The following is a 14,233-nucleotide window of genomic DNA, read 5'->3' on the forward strand; positions in this document are numbered from 1 at the left end:
AGGGATTAAAAAAAATATAGAAAATTGATTAGGTAAGGCTCAGGGCTACGTGTTTTATGCATTCAAGTAACAACAAGTAATAACTTTCTTTCAAATTTTAGCGATTTAATACTTATGACAGACATACAGCTGTACTAGCGTTGTACTTCGAAAATTGTATGTCTGTCACCATGTACAGCGCTAGAACCATGCAAGCAACTCGGTACAATCGTTGTACCTGTACCGATCTATTTTACCGCTGTACATGGCTACAGCTGTACTGCGCGCAGCGCCATAGACGGTTAGTGGTGAGTAGCATGAACAAAACGAATCAAAACATTTGGTATACATTCTTTTCATTGACTTTCTTTTGAGTTAATAACTCAAATTGGAAACATATTTGTTGTGTTCGATAGTTTAGACGCTATATAAAAACTCTTTTCATTAAAATATTGGTGAATATACAATGCAATAAATTCAAACTTCTGATTGTCAGTCTGACATGCGGTACAATGTACAACCAAAGTATGTGTGTCATGCTATCGTGGTACCTGTACAACGCTGTACACGTACAGCGCTAGTACAGTTGTATGTCTGTCCATGGTATAAGATTCTCTTGGCCCACTGACCTGATAGAGAGCAATGCGCTTATATAAATGTATAACAGGTGAAGCAACATCATCACTTTAATAAGAAGGATATTACGGTTTGTGAAGCGGAGGTTGTTTGTTTTGTTATACACCATTTTCGCATTTTCACATGTGAGAGTAGTGGATAAACTGGATGAGAATGAAATTCTACATAATCATCCCTTCTTTTTCACATAAAATCGCGAGAGCCGAACATAGTAGGCATCGTTCGAATAAAGCGCGATTCACATTCAACATCCACGTCACGTTCACGTTCCGTCACGTCACGTTCACGTTCCGTCACGTCACGTTGCGTCAATTATTCTTCCATACAATTCCTATTGAAGCATCCACATACACCAGCAACGGCAAGTCGAAGTTGCCGTTGCCGGTGTATGTGAATGTTGGTATAAGAACTGCTTGGAAGAATAATTGACGCAACGTGACGGGACGGAACGTGAACGTGACGAGAATGATGTATGTGAATCGCACTTAAGCGTTGTAGCAGTTTGTAGAGAATCGCCGGCAGCTGTTTGTAAACAATACCGACAGCAATTCCAATATGGCTGATAGTGCATTTCATATGATTGTTTCACCTGGTATATATAAGCGCCTTGATAGAGAATAAATTTCCCCACAAACATAGATTTTAACACATGATGTCGCACAGTATCCTAGACACCATGAATGATAGTGTACCTGCCCTATAACAGAAATGATGAACGGAGATCAGAAAAACCGGATATGCATCATTATTGTCATATCAATTTTGTCAACCTTACACGATCATTGTTATTGTCATTCTGATGAAGTAATGTCATTATTATTAATCGTGTAAAGGACACTTTAGTCTCTTGAATTTCCTCATTTCCAATGTCGCAGAGTGAACCCTTCTATAGAAATTAAAAACGTAGTCGTACGTTGAATCAATCGACCCTCAATTAAATATAGGTTAACTGTAACACCATGTACACATGTACAGTTTAGCTATATGTTGACAGCTAAAACAATGTGAAAATAAATTGAGAATTTAGTTAGAAGCTGTCGAATGGTGATTTTGCTCACTGCGCATTTATATTGATAATTAATTTCAGTGTTGCAATCACTATTTTTCATCGCAATAGCGGCATCTGTTGTCTTTTCCAGCTATAATATGATTGAAGCATATTGTTGCTAAAATCTCTTTCTTGAAAATGACTGAATATCTTGCAAACATCAAAGCGGAAATCAACACCGCGCAACACTTCAAGTGTCTTTTTATTTGTGGCTCTGAAAGATGACGGGCTTATCGGAGAAGGTTGGAAAATAAATGTGTTTTTCGTTGTTTAAAATAAGTTGTTGAATCAAAAAATGTGTAATCAAGTGCTCATTAACACATTTGATGCATAAGATTAATGGGTCGGTGAATTGATGTTTTTTTCATTTCCTTGTGTTTCAGCCGATTTTGATTGATGGCCGTGGCCATTTGTTGGGTCGCTTGGCATCCGTTATTGCTAAGCAAATTCTCAATGGCAGGAATGTTGTCGTTGTCCGTTGTGAAGACTTGCAACTCTCGGGACATTTCTTCAGGAACAAGATAAAGTTTCTGGCTTATTTGCGCAAACGTTGCAACGTCAATCCAGCCCGTGGTCCTTTCCATTTCCGAGCTCCCAGCCGAATGCTTTGGAAAGCGGTTCGTGGCATGGTTCCACACAAAACTAAACGAGGTCATAATGCCCTTCGCCGGCTCAAAGTATACGAGGGAATTCCACCACCGTATGATCGCCAGAAACGTTTGTGTGTTCCAATCGCTATGCGACAGCTTTGTCTGCGACCGGACAGAAAGGTAAGCTCGAGTACATTCAGAATGTGATTGTTAATAAGTTGATTTATTCTTCCTCAGTATTGTAATGTTGGTCGGGTGGCTCATGAAGTTGGTTGGAAGTATCATGATGTCGTAAACAACTTGGAAGCAAAGAGAAAGATCAAGTCCCGTATGACTTATTTGCACAAGAAGAAACTGAAGGTAAGTTTTTTTTTCATATACATCACATTTTGAAGGGCTAGTAATCAATATCAAACTTACAACAAAATATGATGCGAGATAAAACGTACTTTGTGACCGTATGGCATTCAGTGATTTTGGATGTATTTCCAACGTGATCTTATATGAAAACATCGTTAGAAATAATCATAATTAGTAGAAGTATTACAGTAGAAGTCGTGATTGTTTGACGAACAGTACAAAGTGTTTGGAGAATATTAGGCTTCTGTTTTCGGTTATTGCGGTTCGTTGATATTGAATCGCGAGATAGGGTCTTTTGATATTTATGAAGTTTTTCATGAAAAACCGTTTATATAGACTACTGATTCTAGGGCCTCTATCTCTATCCTTTTCCTGGAATACAGTGAATACGATACAAATTAGTTTTTTTCTATTTCGAGTTATTGATTGCGTTATGTTAAACAAACAACAACAAACCCACCATAGCACCAAACTTCGAGTTCATTTATTTGGAATTATAAAACTTTCACATGGTCCGGTCTGACTTAACACTGTGACAAACACTGACTTTTGGTGACCCAAAAGCATTTAAATTGAAAATACGGTAATGCGGTAGATTTATTTATTTTATTTTTCTGAACATTGTTTTCGGCTATGTAGTATATATTTTGTATTTTAAAAATTCGCTTATGCTAAAATGGCGCACATTTTTTACCATATTAAATGTAAATGCCTAGATTATTTACATTATTTTGATGAGTCAAGAGAATTGTGTCGTGCAGAGAAGGTCTCATAAATTCCGTGAAATAAATACGTACGTTCAAAGTAGAATTCAAGATAAATAATGTAAAACAGTTCCGTCTCTGTTACCCACAATCTCTTCGAGATAAAAATGATATGTATATATTTTTCAACTAATGCAAAAAATGTAATTATTTTTCCCCCTCTAGAAACTAACGTGGAAGGCACGCGTTGGAGTTGCTGATCAAATCAAGGATCAGGATGCTGTTCTGAAGAAATACGGATATCTTTCATCTGAATTTGAGAAAAAATGGAGCAGACCAGTTTTGAACGTCAAGACGGTTAAGCCAGGAAAAAAGAAGCGCCAAACAGCCAATGTGTAAAAAAATATGAATAAACGCGAATTGCGATATGCGTGGAATATAACAATGTGAATTACTAGCGTTTTCATTTAAGTTAAGTAAAAATATTCAAAAACCACTTTCTAAATGTTTGAACCGTCTTCATTTGTATGAGATAAGGCTCAGTTTCAGAAAGCCTTTCTCTTTTCATGTTATGTGAACCAGTGTTGTAAACAGTCGACATTTTTGGTAACCATCACATACTGCCCTTGAGCTAGAGTTTTTGGAATTGTGTTGGCTTGCATCCCTTTGGGAAACATTTCAGAAACGCTTCAATATATGCAATTTGCAACAAATGTTCGTTTGTTTTGATCAGCATTTGTTTTACGGTGCTGCCAGAATAGTCTATACAAGGTAAGTGTTCAATCCACCTTATTAATATAAATCTTGTTATAACTTACTATGCAGAATTTACTTCCAGCGCATATTTCAGTGGCGGAAGAACAAAAACCAAATCACCACCACGGCTCCTTGAAACAATGGAAGCGAATGTAGACATTGCTCGAGGTTTTTGTGGAGTCAGTTCTAATATAATCCCGGTGTAGGAAAAGTTGGAGGAATTCAGAGAGGAGCTTAATGCACTGAGACCACCAATGCATCTAGGTTCAGAATGGCAGAAAATAAGTATTTCTTTCACGATACACATAACTTTCATAAGTAAATTTTATCATACTCTTTGAATTTCTTTCAACCGAATTTCCTACCTAAAAATTGCTTACTTCTACTAGCATACATTAGTACGTTATTTTTGGCAGCAATTTTCTTTTTTATTGCTATACTATGCCAAATTATACCACTTTCACTACAATAGATCCAACTAATGATCGGAGTGGTATAATGCTCTATACCATATGCTAAAGCTATCCTGCAAAACAATAATGATTTTATTTAAATTACAGGTTTGGACTGACATGAGGGGAAAGGTAAAGAAAACAATAGCACACAACAAGCGAGAATTTAGAGCAACAGGTTGTGGCCCCAATAGAATAAAGCAATCGACACCGCTATAACAAGAAATAGACGCTAAAAGAGAATTATATGTTCATTACATGAATAACAAAAAATGTTTTGCTAAAAAGACGGGTGGGTAATGTCGGGGACATAACCGGAGTGACGTAGGACTATACAAAGGGGACAGCTTTTGTTAAATATATATTTTAAATATATTGTTTTATTTTCTTCTCCTACGTGAATACCTACCTATCTACCTGAAAAATGGATTAGTTTACTGGTTACTCTTTATGAATATGTTGATGGTTCTGAAAAGAACCTTTGGTGTTGTGTTTTTGTTATCACTCGATATTCCCATTTTGTTTGGTTAAACCTTCCTGTTTAGCTATTGCGTTTGCCACTCGCCACAGCTTTCACAGTTGGAAAATTTCTTCCCATCCAGCTTGTGACATGTTGTTCCGTAAATTACATTTAATGCGACGTGCCGGAGAAACACTTTGCCACTCACTGAAACTAATTGTTGCCTTGATGAGCGCCGAACCGAACCTGCTCTGTTCTTGATGCGGGTTTTCTAATTGTCGTGAGCAGCTTTGCAAGCCAACTCGAGCACTCCGACGGCCGAAACTCTATAATCGCTGTTAGGTATACTGGTGCTCCGGCACCAATCCGTTCGGCCTAGTTACCCTTGCGGAGCAATCGGTGAATGCGATCAACAGGGAACTGGAGACCTGCACGGTTCGAGTGAGACTTTGCCTTTCCCTTAACTTGTCCTCCTTTGTTACGCCCACGATGCCGATGCCGTACAACCACACGGGTTTACGGTTTGAAAGAAAATAAGATATTTTTTTGGGGTCCGCGTGTTTTATACTCTAGCGGTACACACTCACAGGATAGAAACAAATCGGCAGACTCAGCCAGAGGGGCGAGTCCAACGAGACGAACGAATGAGCGTTAAAAGGGAGCGATGGCAGAAAAAATACATTCATTACGATTTGTTCGCTCGTTGGATTCACATGCGGGCTAAAAAGGGTCCTTTTCAGGATCACAAAATTATCTTCAATCTAAAGAGTTTATTGCTTTGTTATCACTCGATATCCCCATCTTGTTCGGCTAAACCTTCCTGTTTAGCGATTTGTTGCCACTCGCCACAGCTTTCACAGTTGGAAAATTTCTTCCCATCCAGCTTTGTGACATGTTGTACTATAAATTACATTCAATGCGACGTGCCGACGCGCCACTCAGTGTCGCATTGGAGGCGATTTTAACCTGTAATTGAACATTTGCGATGACAGTGGTACAGTGTCGACTTTCAATGTGGGGTCATAATTTGGATCTCTATGTTTACAAAAATGTCCAACTAAATAAGTCGCATTACATGTCCGTCCAATTAGCTAAATGTCGAACTAATTGTAAATTACTGTACTTTCAATCTGGAAACAATTTAAAAATGGGTGAAAATTGAATAATTAGGAAAGTCCCCAACTATCAATAAGCTCAGAACAACTGCCAAATTCACATACTCATCAGATCCTGGCAAACAAATGATGAAAAAGACGGGTGGGTAATGTCGGGGACATAACCGGAGTGACGTAGGACTATACAAACGGGACAGCTTTTGTTAAATATATATTTTAAATATATTGTTTTATTTTCTTCTTCTACGTGAATACCTACCTATCTACCTGAAAAATGGATTAGTTTACTGTTTACTCTTTATGAATATGTTGATGGTTCTGAAAAGAACCTTTGGTGTTGTGTTTTTGTTATCACTCGATATTCCCATCTTGTTCGGTTAAACCTTCCTGTTTAGCTATTGCGTTTGCCACTCGCCACAGCTTTCACAGTTGGAAAATTTCTTCCCATCCAGCTTGTGACATGTTGTTCAGTAAATTACATTTAATGCGACGTGCCGGAGAAACACTTTGCCACTCACTGAAACTAATTGTTACCTTGATGAGCGCCGAACCGAAGCTGCTCTGTTCTTGATGCGGGTTTTCTGATTGTCGTGAGCAGCTTTGCAAGCCAACTCGAGCACTCCGACGGCCGAAACTCTATAATCGCTGTTAGGTATACTGGTGCTCCGGCACCAATCCGTTCGGCCTAGTTACCCTTGCGGAGCAATCAGTGAATGCGACCAACAGGGAACTGGAGACCTGCACGGTTCGAGTGAGACTTTGCCTTTCCCTTAACTTGTCCTCCTTTGTTACGTCCACGATGCCGATGCCGTACAACCACACGGGTTTACGGTTTGAAAGAAAATAAGATATTTTTTTGGGGTCCGCGTGTTTTATACTCTAGCGGTACACACTCACAGGATAGAGACAAATCGGCAGACTCAGCCAGAGGGGCGAGTCCAACGAGACGAACGAATGAGCGTTAAAAGGGAGCGATGGCAAAAAAATACATTCATTACGATTTGTTCGCTCGTTGGATTTACATGAAGGCTAAAAAGGGTCCTTTTCAGGATCACAAAATTATCTTCAATCTAAAGAGTTTATTGTTTTGTTATCACTCGATATTCCCATCTTGTTCGGCTAAACCTTCCTGTTTAGCGATTTGTTGCCACTCGCCACAGCTTTCACAGTTGGAAAAATGTCCAACTAAATAAGTCGCATTACATGTCCGTCCAATTAGCTAAATGTCTAATTGTAAATTACTGTACTTTCAATCTGGAAACAATTTAAGAATTGGTGAAAATTGAATAATCAGGAAAGTCCCCAACTATCAATAAGCTCAGAACAACTGCCAAATTCACATACTCATCAGATCCTGGCAAACAAATTATGAAAAAATCAATTTGTGTTTTATTATTATTTTGGATAATGTTTTAGAAAGCATTTAACTGTATTTTCTAAACTCTTTTTTGGAAGGTTTAATGGCCCTGAAAAGCGCCTTGTTTTATGGAATGGTTCCAATTTAGAAAACTTAGTATTCGTGGTTTTGAAAAAAACCATTTCGAACGCCCTCGATGCCGCCTTGTTCTGGATTTGCCACCAAAGCAGATTGTGTAAAGAACAAACTTTTTTCTTCTGCTACCTGCTGCCGTTTTGCGATTGCGTTTGCCACTCGCCACTCGCTGCAACTACCTGTTTTCTTGATGTCCACCGAACCGAATGTGTTCTGTTCCGAATGCGGGTTTTATTATCGTCGCGAGCAGCTTTGCCAGCTAACTCGATAACATGGGCGGCCGAAACTATATGTCGCCTGCTAGGCGAACCGATGTGGTGTACGGTTTGAATGAGAATGATCGTTACGGAAGGAAGGAAGGTATTGTATTATAGAGACTTTAATCTTTTGCAGTTCATTCGTCTCTAACCTTGAGAAAGGCCCTTTGAAAACTCTACTCTACTCTACTTCAGCGCTACCAACTCCGCCCTCTTGCCTTGAGAAAGGCACTCGATCCCTCGCCGTCCAGCTCGTCCAGCAACTATGTTGTCCAGTCGGTGTCCACACAAAGAATGATCGTTACGGAAGGAAGGAAGGAAGGTCTTGTATTATAGAGACTTTAAACTTTTGCAGTTCATTCGTCTCTCGCCTTGAGAAAGGCCCTTTGAAAACTCTACTCTACTCTATTACTCTACTCCAGCGCTACCACCTCCGCCCTCTTGCCTTGAGAAAGGCACTCGATCCCTCGCCGTCCAGCTCGTCCACCAACGATGTTGTTCAGTCTCTTTTTTTTTTCTTTTTTGGAAGGTTTAATGGCCCTGAAAAGCGCCTTGTTTTATGGAATGGTTCCAATTTAGAAAACTTAGTACTCGTGGTTTTGAAAAAAACCATTTCGAACGCCCTTGATGCCGCCTTGTTTTGGATTTGCCACCAAAGCAGATTGTATAAAGAACAAACTTTTTTCTTCTGCTACCAGCTGCCGTTTTGCGATTGCGTTTGGCACTCGCTACTCGCTGCAACTGCCTGTTGTCTTGATGTCCACCGAACCGAATGTGTTCTGTTCCGAATGCGGGTTTTCTTTTCGTCGCGAGCAGCTTTGCCAGCTAACTCGATCACTTCGGCGGCCGAAACTATATAACGACGGCTAGGTGGACTGGTGCACTGGTACTAACGCGCTCGGCCTAGCTACCCTTGCGGGGAACTCCAGATCAACACGGTTCGAGCGGGATTTTGCCTTTCCCTTCACTTTTCCTCCTTTACCATGTCCAGACATGGCTGCTTGGGTTGGTTTGTTGATGTGTTGTGATGAGAACCGATGTGGTGTACGGTTTGAATGAGAATGATCGTTACGGCAGCGGAGCGGGGATTTTTAAGCTGACTGGCTGGCTCGAGAATTACGCATGTGAGACTGCGACCAATGTTTCGTTCATTTTTTTCTTTTTCCTTTCCAATCGTGCTTCATTATATTTCGCTGCTGCTCTGGTTGCCCGTTTTGGTCGGTACGATTTGAGGAGCACAAAATGGACCAATCAAAAATGGGCACATAGTGCATTTTGACAATGGTTGATATTTCACAATTATTCAATTATTTATCTCAAGAAAAAATGAAATGTTATTCGTTATGATAGATGCGTAGATATATTTCCTATCAATTGATGCAAAAACCTTTGCGATCTATTGAGAAATGCTCGAGTTATAAGCGTTCCAAATCTTGCATTTTTTCCTACTTGTTCGGTGCCTAGATTTCTATTGCACCCCCTATATCTTCCGGTTAGACGTAGTCCTACGTCAAAATGTTATTTTGTGAATCAATTGTATTCATGTTCGCGCAAAATCTATTTGTAAATACCGGATATTGATTAGACATACTTATGTCTAAATGTGATTACATACGTCCTAATCGGTAAGCATGAAAACGGTATCAAATTGTTAAATATATTTCTAGGAATAAGCAGATATTGTATCTTTGATTGATGCAATCGTTTGAATGAGTAAGTGAATCGGAATACAATCGCATTCATTTTTTAAATCCACTAGGTATTTGTGGTGTGCTATAATAATGAGTATGCATTGTAGCATGCATTGTAATAGTTATAATAGTAGGCATTGATAAATAGAAACGACGATATTTTCAAGACGTCCATCGAGATTGACGTTTAGCTTTATTCCGGACAACACAATTTGGCGAACGAAATTGGTTCCAGCTTGAGAATTGGTTGTAGTTTTGACGTAGTAATACATCTTTCGGGAACATGTTGGGGGTGCGAATTGGAAAACGATAATCGATCGCACTGTGAAAAATGTTCAATTTCAAACGCTTATTACTCATTCCTCATCGATCAATTGTAAGAGCCGGACGACTATTGTTCGTGCTCTGTTAGCAATAAATCGAAGCTTTTTTTTTTTCTTTTCTGAAGTGGTTTTTAGTTGGTTTTTTTTTCTGCTTTTGTCGCAAGTGAAGTGCACCAAAAGCAACAGGAAGCGCCTCTCTGGCAAGCCCGGATCGGTGGCCGGTTCATTCGTTCCACTGAACGCCGTCAACAAAACAGAGAAGTACAACAATAGATTTTGCCGTCGCGCTATAGTGTTTACCTTGTAGCGCGCGGCTTTGTATCGCTCTCTGAATAGGGGTGTTCAAGGTTGTTCGGACACTTTGAATTTTTTTTTTGAAGATTTTTTTTTTGAAAATAATTTTAGTTTTGAAATATTTTTTTTAGTTTACGTTAATTTTAAGTCTAAGTTAGTTTTAAGTTGAGTTATGGCGTCTGCTGATGCTATTGTTGCGCGGACGCGCTATTACCAACAGTCCTCAAAGGCACCATGGGTTGTTTTCTTTCGGCCCAAGGAGAAATCGTTGAGAACTCTTGACATTTCAAGAGATTTGCTGCGTAAGTATCCGGATGTCTTGATACGCAAAGAGAGACCGGACAAACTGCGTGTAGAAACACCGACTTTTGATGTGACGAACAAGATTGTTGACCACGAGATTTTCAACAGGGAGTACCACATTTACATCCCTTCTCGAGATGTGGAGATAGAAGGCGTAGTCTCCGATGCGAGTCTGAGTGTTGAAGAATTGAAAAAGCATCGGGTTGTTTTAAAAACTCCCTAATTTGTGAGCTTGTGAAGACTCTGGATGTTAGGCAACTACGTGCAGCATTTTTGGAAGACAACCAAAAAGTCTATAAGCCTTCACACTCGTTTTGGGTGACTTTCGCTGGTTGTGTTCTCCCGAACTATGTGAAAGTAGATAGTGTTTTTTTTCGGTGCGCTTGTTTGTACCGCGTGTCTATAATTACACCATCTGTAAACATTTGGGACATTCTTCCAGCCATTGCGGCAACAAGTTCCGCTGCGGTAAATGTGGTGAAAAACACAATGAGGATTCTTGTACACAAACAGTGGAAAAATGTATCCACTGTGGCGAGAATCCTCACGCACTACAGGAGTGCCCAAGGTACAAACAGCACTCCGATAAAGTGAAGCGTTCTATCACAGGACGCTCCAAGCGGACTTATGCTGAAATGCTCAAGGCCGCATCAGCCGCTCGTGATGAAAACCAATTTTCGGTTTTGTCAACTCAAGAATTGGACTCTGATTCTGATGAGGATCACACTACGGCTGCACCAGAATCTTCGACAAAGGATGATTCTCAAAAAACAGGAAGTGGGTTATATCTATGGTATAACCGCAAGGGTGACGTAGCACTATCGTTGATTTAGAGATCATTTGTTTGAAGTTGAATCTAAATCCATTCTGAATGAATGAATAAATGAATATTTGGGAAACTTCGAAAACGAGAGCGTTACGTTGGAGGCACAAGGTTTTATGCATCCAATATAGGATACGAAAAACCTTGTTCTGAAGAATAATCTTCAGAAGCTAACCTGCTAACTGTACTTGATTGACAAATCACAAACCCAAATGTATTATATGGATATTTTATGGATAGAAAACATTCAATTAAACTCTTTCACATGAATATATTTTGAAAATTCCCAGAGGAACTGGCAGATTATTTTCAGTAACGATTAGTTATTTCCACATTTTCCTCGATACTGGAAGCCCACCAGTGGTTAATACCAACTCGATAACCACCTGTTAATAGCACTTGATTGAAACATATTTGGTCACAGTGTTACATGGATAGAAAACATTCAATTAAACTCTTTCACATGAATATATTTTGAAAATTCCCAAAGGAACTGGCAGATTATTTTCAGTGACGATTAGATATTTCCACATTTTCCTCGATACTGGAAGCCCACCAGTGGTTAATGCCAACTTGATAACCACCTGTTAATAGCACTTGATTGAAACATATTTGGTCACAGTGTTACATGGATAGAAAAAATTCAATTAAACTCTTTCACATGAATATATTTTGAAAATTCCCAAAGGAACTGGCAGATTATTTTCCAGCAATGATTAGATCTTTCCGGAACTTTCTCGATGCTGAATGGCATCCTAACGGAAAGAGTTCTGCGCGTGTATGTGTCGATCCTTCGCCGTCCACCTCCTCCAGCACGTTAGGCAACGATGTTGTCTTGTCGATGTCCTCACGAAAAATGAATGTGTCTCACCACCAGAATATCGCCTTAGTATGCTTTTTGTGTGTGATTGAATCGAGAGAAGGTGTGGTTTACGATGGCAATTTGGAAGGCAAACTAGAGGGGAATGAACTCTCTGAGCTCGGAACTTTCGGCGACTGAGCAATAATCGATTGCGGACGCATACAATATTGGATACGGAAATATCCTACTGATGGGGAAGAATAATCTTCTGAAGCTATCCTGTTAATTGCGATTGATTGAAAAACCACAAAACCAAATGTATTTGATCACAGTGTTACATGGATAGAAAACATTCAATTAAACTCTTTCACATGAATATATTTTGAAAATTCCCAAAGGAACTGGCAGATTATTTTCAGTAACGATTAGATATTTCCACATTTTCCTCGATACTGGAAGCCCACCAGTGGTTAATGCCAACTCGATAACCACCTGTTAATAGCACTTGATTGAAACATATTTGGTCACAGTGTAACATGGATAGAAAACATTCAAATAAACTCTTTAACATGAATATATTTTGAAAATTCCCAGAGGAACTGGCAGATTATTTTCAGCAACGATTAGATATTTCCACATTTTCCTCGATACTGGAAGCCCACCAGTGGTTAATGCCAACTCGATAACCACCTGTTAATAGCACTTGATTGAAACATATTTGGTCACAGTGTTACATGGATAGAAAACATTCAATTAAACTCTTTCACATGAATATATTTTGAAAATTCCCAAAGGAACTGGCAGATTATTTTCCAGCAATGATTAGATCTTTCCGGAACTTTCTCGATGCTGAATGGCATCCTAACGGAAAGAGTTCTGCGCGTGTATGTGTCGATCCTTCGCCGTCCACCTCCTCCAGCACGTTAGGCAACGATGTTGTCTTGTCGATGTCCTCACGAAAAATGAATGTGTCTCACCACCAGAATATCGCTTAAGTATGCTTTTTGTGTGTGATTGAATCGAGAGAAGGTGTGGTTTACGATGGCAATTTGGAAGGCAAACTAGAGGGGAATGAACTCTCTGAGCTCGGAACTTTCGGCGACTGAGCAATAATCGATTGCGGGTGCATACAATATTGGATACGGAAATATCCTACTGATGGGGAAGAATAATCTTCTGAAGCTATCCTGTTAATTGCGATTGATTGAAAAACCACAAAACCAAATGTATTTGATCACAGTGTTACATGGAAAGAAAACATTCAAATAAACTCTTTAACATGAATATATTTTGAAAATTCCCAGAGGAACTGGCAGATTATTTTCAGCAACGATTAGATATTTCCACATTTTCCTCGATACTGGAAGCCCACCAGTGGTTAATGCCAACTCGATAACCACCTGTTAATAGCACTTGATTGAAACATATTTGGTCACAGTGTAACATGGATAGAAAACATTCAATTAAACTCTTTCACATGATTATATTTTGAAAATTCCTAGAGGAACTGGCAAATTATTTTCCGGATCTTTCTCGATGCTGAATGGCATCCAAACGGAAAGAATTCCGCGCGTGTATGTGTGTGTGTGTAGCGGCTGCTTCGAGATCCTCCCGGGGAAGAGTTTGTGGCATCACTCTCCTCCTGATGGATTCCCTTCTGGCCTAAGGTGCACAAACAGGCTCTTGGTGACACCGTTCATTCGCGCTTTCATGATAAACGAAGAGCTTCACCACAACAGCGACAACATGCTCCAATCGCTGTTCAATTAGAACTGAGTGGATTTCCGAGCGGCGCTCGCTTATATACCGATTGGTGATTTCAATAGCCTGTTTTGAAAGCAATTTTAAGACTATTGAAACAAGTTTTTGGATCAGAAAGTAACAAGTATAGAACGCGTAGACATTTTATCTATCGAATGAAGTGTTTATCATACCATTTCGTTCAGTTGTTTAGGAGCTATTAACGCTCAAAATCTCGGTCTCCGGCGTAACGCTTTCGTTTTCGAAACTTTGATTTTACACCCCGGTATAGAAATGAAAGACGTAGTCCTACGTCAAAAGAAAACTCTCTTCACCAATGATGCACCGTAAGAAAACTAAAATGATCCTCAGAAGATTGTCTAATTCCAAGGATAATGGTAAAAAACT

At 39.5% G+C, this 14,233-nt stretch overlaps 1 protein-coding gene across 1 annotated transcript; it reads left to right on the forward strand.

Moving 5' to 3' along the window:
* The first annotated feature begins 1,815 nt into the window (after positions 1–1,815).
* LOC129768982 (60S ribosomal protein L13a) lies at positions 1,816–3,768 on the forward strand. The gene is made up of 4 exons (XM_055770944.1): positions 1,816–1,905; positions 2,047–2,433; positions 2,491–2,613; positions 3,543–3,768. Exons 1-4 carry the CDS (start codon positions 1,885–1,887, stop codon positions 3,714–3,716), a joined length of 705 nt encoding a protein of 234 aa, XP_055626919.1. The 5' UTR covers positions 1,816–1,884; the 3' UTR covers positions 3,717–3,768.
* Positions 3,769–14,233: the final 10,465 nt, after the last annotated feature.

This window comes from Toxorhynchites rutilus, chromosome 2, assembly GCF_029784135.1.
Source record: "Toxorhynchites rutilus septentrionalis strain SRP chromosome 2, ASM2978413v1, whole genome shotgun sequence".
Taxonomy (NCBI): domain Eukaryota; kingdom Metazoa; phylum Arthropoda; class Insecta; order Diptera; family Culicidae; genus Toxorhynchites; species Toxorhynchites rutilus.

What these genes read in the sequence shown, in the direction of transcription:
- LOC129768982 (XM_055770944.1), top strand. Translation starts at nt 1,885, where the DNA reads ATGACGGGCTTATCGGAGAAG. An exon ending in GTCTGCGACCGGACAGAAAG is followed by an intron (nt 2,434 to 2,490) that starts GTAAGCTCGAGT and finishes ATTCTTCCTCAG; the next exon opens with TATTGTAATGTTGGTCGGGT. An exon ending in TGCACAAGAAGAAACTGAAG is followed by an intron (nt 2,614 to 3,542) that starts GTAAGTTTTTTT and finishes TTCCCCCTCTAG; the next exon opens with AAACTAACGTGGAAGGCACG.